The 7,835-nt window shown below is 42.8% G+C and overlaps 1 protein-coding gene across 1 annotated transcript; it reads right to left on the reverse strand.

The window, feature by feature from the left end:
* Positions 1 to 1,393: 1,393 nt before the first annotated feature.
* On the reverse strand, positions 1,394 to 5,057 carry LOC308148057 (protein Tob1-like). The gene is made up of 2 exons (XM_080521477.1): positions 4,803 to 5,057; positions 1,394 to 3,665 (listed from the first exon to the last, which is right to left on the reverse strand). The coding sequence occupies exon 2, from the start codon at positions 3,445 to 3,447 to the stop codon at positions 2,413 to 2,415; it is 1,035 nt and encodes a 344-aa protein (XP_080377603.1). The 5' UTR covers positions 3,448 to 3,665; positions 4,803 to 5,057; the 3' UTR covers positions 1,394 to 2,412.
* Positions 5,058 to 7,835: the final 2,778 nt, after the last annotated feature.

Here is a 7,835-nt window from a genome sequence, read left to right on the forward strand (position 1 = left end):
CGCACACGCTGAACTTTACACAACCTATCAAGCCCAGAGTGTATCAGGGGACACGCAGACAGACAAGCGATGATGAGGCGGCCCCAGAGGGGCCGTGATACGCCAGCGGGGTCAGGGCGATTTCAGTCAGCCAGTACTGACGTGATACAGTTCAACAACTCCTCATCTCAACCGCCAGCAGGAACACCGCAGAGGTCTCAAGTTGCCAACAAATCCGGTTCCTGATCGACAAAATCTCTCTTTATGCCCGATTATTTTCCTTTCGCAACCTTAAAAGCCACACCTACACAGAATTCCCATGAGAAGAAATAATCTGCTTAGTTGTGACATAATCATTTGAGTGTTTGGCATGTGAGACTCTTTAATGCTAAAAAGCTACTTCAGTTTCATGTTCAAAGTCCTTCAAGTACCAACATAAACTGACCCAATTGGTGGAAGACATCCAGCCCAATTACTCTGCTGTATATCTAATCAAATACTCTTTGCTCAGATTATGCTTTACCCACAAAAAGACAAGCCAGTTATCCATTAACAGGACACATTCATGAGGACTCTGGGTGAAATGTAACTGACCAGCCTCACATGGAGCGACATACTAATAAACCCTCTTCATTTTTTTTTTCTTTTTAAATATTAATATAATGCAGCTATACCAACTTTCCTTGTTTCCTCATTCAGAAAACTCCCTTCTGACCTGCCTCAATGTTCCAGTGCTTGATCACAGTGTTGGTAAGACCCAATTTTGTATTTCCATCAAATGCCCCACTAGACATGATGACATCGAGTTTTTCTTTTTTCTTTTTAACGGTTTCAGAATGTCATTTTGCACCAGATGGAAGTCATGCCCGGTGTCAAAGGTGGAAGGATTGCCGGTTGTGCTGTTTACACTTCCAAGCCTTGCTACGTGCTTTAACTGCTTGTTAGCACACAGTCTTGTCATACATACGAGGCTGGGCTCGAGTTCAGGAGGCTATCAGGGTAGATAAGATCACACTCCCACTCACCATATGCGCAGTGACATTTGCCCCAAAGGCAACTGTTAGCCAACACAGCCTGCGTGCTTTGAAAAATATCATTCTCACTAGTACTGATAAATCTGAATCACTGGCAGAGGGGATGAAATGTGTTTGGGTGCGATATAAATGATCTAACCGCAGCACTGTTGTCATGAACTACGCTGGCAATCTTTGTTGGTTTATCGTTCTGCGATATGATCATGTAAGCCATGTGCCAAACCTGTTATCTAAATGAATGAAACCTGAGTTTTGTGACTTCAGAGCTGAAAATGGGCTTTGTTGGGACATGTTGGAACTCCTCCCCCCCCTCCACAAGTTACTCTGCGTAGTCTCGCTTTCACCATCCCAACCACAAAGACAAAGTAAACAAGCATTAATTATTTTCAAGCTTTTTAATACAAACTTAATAAACTATCAGTCCCTCTTAACATGTAAGACACTGACTCCGAATACTTTGTTATACCGTTTGTTTTTATCAAGTATTGCACAATGTAGGTACAAAATTAATATACGATTACATTTTGTCCATAATATAGCAAAAATCTTTAAACTCTTAACAGAAAATACAACTCTTATGTTTTTCAAAAAAGCAAATATTCTTAAATCCCACCACTACGGAATATTCTGTACACAATCTTTAGAATAGTCAATGTTTTTTTTGTTTTTTTTTTCAAGATGGATTCATTTTATAATTTCAATAAAAAAAGAAAACATAAAGTTGCTGCAGCCATCACAGATCACTGGAGTAGTAAAAAGATATAAATGCAATACCATGTCGTAGAAACAATAGATACTCTGATATTTTACAAACTCTGTACTAAATTAAATTATACAATTAGAAAAAGACCAGAAAATCCCACTTATTTGTGCCAATTTCTTGACAAATTGGCGATATCCAGTTATGTTTAAATACTGAAAGAGGCCATGACTTGTGGTGGTATTTTTTTTTTTTTGTCTTTTTTTTATATCTTAAAACAGTCACATAAAAAAAGAAAAATATTTTGTGCTTGGTTGGCAAAAGAAATAACAATGATGCGTGTTGAAGTTTAGGTAACCAAGCTTGGACATCATGTACTACAAGCTTCATTGTTTGAGAAAGAAAGAAAGAAAAACAAAAATAAAAAAAAAACAACTCAAGGGGGCAAAGAAATTCACCCTCGGGCTCATGCTCTTCGACTCGCACGAAGTTCTTACAGGTGACAAGTCAATTTTTCCTTTTCTCTTTGACATTCTGTTTATGTTTACACTTTTTTTTTTTTATTAATTTTTCAAAATGTGCATTTTTATTCGTTCCCCCTCCCCCCCCCATCACATTATCTCTGGTCATTTTTTGTTTGTTTTTGTTTGTTTTGTTTTTTTATCCGAAGTAGTAGCTTAAGTAGTACCTTCTCAAGTACTAGTTGGCCATGACTGGCTGGAATTGCTGGTTAGAATACTGCATGTTGCTTAAGCTGAAATTCAAGCCATCCATGAGGGACTTGTCGTTAAGGCCACCGTAGGCCGCAAACATATCGAAGGCATTGCTGTACTGCAGCGGGCTGAGGCTGAGCGAGGAGCTGTCCCCGGGGAAGAGAGCACTCTGGCTGCCCTGGCCCTGCAGGCTGGGGAACACAAACTCCTTGGCATTGGGGGACAGGGCCGAGGGTTTCTGCTGCTGCTGCTGCTGCTGCTGCTGCGCGCCGAGGCCCAACCCGTACAGAGAGTGCATGGAGGTGGAGATGGCTTTCTGTTTCAGGAGACTGTTCACATTCAGGCCCAGGTTGGTGGGGGAGGTACGAGCCACCTTGTTCCCAGCACTACCGCCACTGTTGTTGCTGCGTCCACTGCTCTTCATCTTAGTGGAGCCGAACTTGGTAGCAGCGAAGGTGGCCGTCGTGAAGGTTAAAGGCTGCGTGGAGCGCGGCATGAAAGTGGGGCTGACCGCCGCCGAGTGGCCGAATGGAGGAGACGGGGAGCTGGAGCCCGGAGAGGCGCCGTTGACTGGCTCGCTGATGGGCATGAAGACCTGCGCGTCTGGGTTGAAACTGTTCTTGATCTCCTTGTCCAAGTCAATTCCCCCATTGCTCGCTCCACTTTCATTGCTGTCGTCAACGTACAACACTTTGACCGGCCCCTTTTCTCCGATCTGGTAGGACACCTCGTAGGGGTCAATCCACACGCTGAGGTCCTGGGGCAGGTTGTGGCGAACGTCCTCAATGTCCAGCCCGCTCTCTTTGGCTGCCTTCTCCACCACCGGGTCCACCTTCTCCCCGACGTGGATGCACCTGAATCCTGAGCCCTTGTATGGCTTGTCCGGGTACCAGTGTCCCTCATACTTCTGCTTCAGCTGCCGTTCCAGCTCCTCGCCAAAAATGTTGACCCGCCGCCTCGGCAGCTTGTTGTATAGGTATGAGATGATGAAGTTGAGAGCTACTTGGATTTCAAGCTGCATAGCTAACTGCTGAAGATGACCAGGTGCGTGAAGATTAGTTGTATCTGACCTTGAACGCGTCCACTCGATCTGCTTTGTTTATCCGTGTTTGGCAACACAGATACACTCCGTGGAGGGGGTGGGTGGGGGGGGGGCAGGATGGCAAAAGCAGGCTCAAAATCAAAAGTGCTGGTTTTGTGTAAATGGTGTCCTTCCACAGGGTGTGATTTTTTTTTTTCCTGCAAGAGAAAAGAAAAGTCATAAATATGAGGATCATGTTGCATATCGATCACAGATGTGCTCATGTGGTTTGCCAAGGCAGCTGCAGGAGGGAGAGAAAGGTGGCGTGCTTCAAATAAGAAGCCCCTGTGTTAAGTAGTAAAGCATGTTACAGTTTTGACTGTCTGAGCTCCAACATACACACATTGAATGTCACACAAGGTGAAACCAAAGGAATAATGTGCAAAAGCAACATGCAAACAGCTGATATAGGAGCAGCTCTTAAGTTTTATGTAACTGAAAACTATGATTAAAAAAAAAAAAGTAGGAACCAGGCACATTAACGTAACAGTTAGAATGGGAATCCTCTTACATAAGAAGGCTTCACAGGGTAGCCTCCTTATAAGAGGAGGAGACGGAAAACTACTGCCGTGTTGCTGCAATTAATTCACTAAAACGGGCGAAGTAAAGAGTAAATATCTTGTCAGTAACGCCTGCTGGAGGATCAGCCTGTGAGGAAACGCTGTGGTCACATTTCAAAGATTACAACCTTGTCATGGGGCCCGGATCCGTGCGTAAAGCAACGATTAGTCGGAGCGCTTCCTATATGAAAAAAAAAACAACGATCCTTAAAACGAACTATGTCTTCATGAATGTTCGCCAATTTTACTCAAAGAATAAGAAACACGTCACAGATGGATACCATGCTGATTTTATGCATCATTCTGGCACATTACGGGAAATAAACATCGTGTAGAGACGATCCAGATGGATTGGTCGACTATTTCATCCTTCTGGCGGAGGCAAGTTCGACATTTAAAGTTAATGACGATACAATAGAGAAGCGGTAGCAGCACAACAGACGACACTTGACATGAATACAAACGAGAGAGGAAGAAATGCACATTGGATCGGACGCGTTTTGAGCCCGTGTTGGTGGCTGTCATTTCTGTAAACTGAGGTTAAAAAAGAAGGTATTTTCTAACGACCGCGCACACGCACACGCACATATAGATGTACACCCCTCCCTAACTTCGTGGACTGACGCAGCAAATCAGCCTCAGTAAGTATGAATCGAGCCACAGTACGAGAAAAAAAGACAATAAAAACAACAACAGATAAGACGTAAACACTGCGAGTGAAAAAAGCATACTTACTTTTTTGTAAAAAATAAAGATTCTCAGTAGTTCTGAAGTACCGTTAGTTAGTGCAAATAGAAAAAAAAAAGTATAGATACTTTCTTCACATATAATATATTATCAGCGTTACAAAAAAGTATTCCAGTACATGTAGATTTCGGAGGATTGGCGTTTACTGTCTGCTTGGTTTTCTTTTTTTTTTTTTAAGGTTATTTTGCGGCTTCCCCTCTGTCAGCAGGCTTTGCAGAGTAGCTCCCTCCTACTTGGGAGTTTCGCAACTTCGTCCCCCTCTGCTCCGGCGGCGCTTGTATTTATAGCTTTCCTCCGCCATGGGCACGAGGGAGGCGGTGATGCGGTTTCAGAGGTCAAAACAATACGAGAGCTCCTGATTGGTTCAGGGCGCGAGTCCCGCCCTCCGAGGTTCGCCTGGTGCGTGCGCTGATTGGCTGTTTTTCCGCCGTCAGCCGGAGACATATGATTCTGTGAAATGGGAGAGACGCTTATGATGAGGCTGTGCGTCAGAGATAACCTAGGTCTGTGCTGACAGCAAAAGGCGAAAGTAATTAATGTAACAGGCACAAACTGGATTATATAAAGATATGTTGTTTGTTGAAGCCCCCCCCCCACAATTTGCGGCCGACGTCTCACAAATTAGCACTTTTCAATTAGTATATTTAGACCTTCATGATCATATCTGCAAGCCTCCCTTTTAACCGACACGTTCTGCCTTAAAAGGACCTATTCAAAACGTGTATGCCCTCGTGTATATCACAGCCTGATTCTCATCTCCCCACAGACAAATCACAAAATAACTTCTTCTTCTTTTTTTTTTTTTTTAATGACCTGCCACATACACACGCGCGCACAAAGAGGGAAATAAAACAGCAGGAATTAATGTGATGAATGCATATTGCCTGAGAGGAGATTCCCTACAGCGGAACAATACAGCTGGCAGCAGTGTGGGTGGTGCTGGAGCGCTATCTAGAAAACACAAGCGCTGATTGGTGTAAAACGGGGCAGGAGCCCTGCGGTGAATGGTGTGCCCGTATCCAAGGTGCTGATGCAGGCTGCGCACGTCACCGCTCGCCTCGACGCACGCTGCTGCCCAATTTAAAGGGAACCGGACACATAAGTATGTGTGTTCACCGTATGAAGTCACTGCTGCACAATGCCACTGACACTTTGCAACCAGGGTAATGGAAAAATGAATAATACTACGGGCTTAAATGTCTCATAAATTAAAGTGTTGGAGAGTAAATGTATAAGAGGCAACTTTATTTCATATACCTGTTTATACATGTTTGAATTAATTAGTATTATTATTAGTATTATTATTATTTGAAATGAAAGATGCAGGCTAAAAACGATTTGAAAGCTATAAATAATAGAGGTAAAACTGAAAAACAAACCCAATAGAAGGTAGGATTAATACATAGGCTGCATTTGGAATTAAATGATAACATTAAATTGCAAAAACAGTAGTTGTAGCATCACAGACAACAACTTATATTTGTGACGTTCCTTGTTGAAATTGTCCAACACATTTAACATAAGATGTAATCAAAAGAAGTTGGACTTCAGTGAGAAAAGTCAAGATGTTTTAACTTAACTCATTATATGCAACATATTCTTGTAATCATCATAAATATCTGCCAATTCTCCTGGTTTCAGAAGTTTACAAACAAGTCTGTATGTACAGTATATATCTTGTATGAAGTCTTACATGTCAGGTAAAACACATTTGATAAATGTTTTTCGTAAGATCTTGACTTTCTGCTTTAGCAATGGCAGCATCTGTTGTTGTGATGGAAAAGCATGGCTGGGCTGTCGGCCTACTGACAGAGTGGACTTTCAGACATTCTTTCAAGCACTTAAGTTTGCCAAGCGGAGTCATGTGCTCGCCGTGAGCTGTAAATGTGTGCATAACCGCTCCCGTGGAAAGTGCTCTGGGGATCAAATGCACAAGACAGACGACGGCTCAGGAGGGTGGGGGGCTGGAATAAGAGCTGGTTACGTGGTTTGACATGGGCTCGTGGAGGCAGATCCACAGATGAAGTGGGTGGGAGAGAGAGAGTCCACATCCATCTCTGTGACTTCCATAGTCCTGGAAATGCCGCAATCCAGAGTCACATGTCCTTTTGGATTGTTGTTGTAAATTCATTCTATGGAAACAGCTTCTTTAGGACATGGTATTTACACATTATGTGTGGGCATTGCGGTGAAAGTCGTCTGCACGCATGTGGTGTTTGTTTGCAGTGGCAACAAGCGGCCATCAGAGCAAGGTCGGCAGCCATAATGAGGCGTGTTAAGTCTGCCATACTGTCTTAGGGCGTAATCCTCTAATCATTAGACTCTAATGTATCTACCACTCACTGCCACTTCTGTCACTTGTGCTTATGAAGGAGGGTAACACCATGAGATCTCTAATCCCCTCAATCGGTCTTCAGTCAGACTTTGTATTTCACAATTGAGCGCGTAGGTGGAGAGAGAAATTAATTGAAATGAGGAATTCAGCCAAAATCTGTTGCTCAGTTTTAGTGTTTGCAAAATCTCAAGTTATTACAACATACTTGATAGGATTTTTCTTTTCTCCTTTATACCAAAATAATACAACATAAAAGTTTCATGGCTGACACAATTTACCTCCTGAATTCTCAGTGCATTAAAGGTCATCTTTAAAAAAAACATTTATATTGCATAATCAGGATTTATCACAAAAGCTGAATCTAGCATCCCTGTAATAATAGAGGATAAGCTGATGTTGTCCTCCTTCATGTTGCCCTGTGACGTAAACATGATCCCTGGCCCATATATGGCCATGCCAGCGCACATAAAGTGTAACTCAGCTGGCTTATCACGCTGTTCAGTAAACAGTAAGTTATCATGAAAAATAACAAGTTTGATGTTGATACTGACACTTGAAAGAAATGAAAACTTGAATCACATCTATGTTTAAGGCCCATGATTGAAACAATAATGTGTTGTGTATTTATTATGAAACACTGACACACAAACAGAGGAGCGTCTGAACACAAGCAGAGGAGCTTTCTC

This window comes from Blennius ocellaris (genome assembly GCF_963422515.1).
Source record: "Blennius ocellaris genome assembly, contig: SCAFFOLD_267, whole genome shotgun sequence".
NCBI classification, from domain to species: Eukaryota; Metazoa; Chordata; class Actinopteri; order Blenniiformes; family Blenniidae; genus Blennius; species Blennius ocellaris.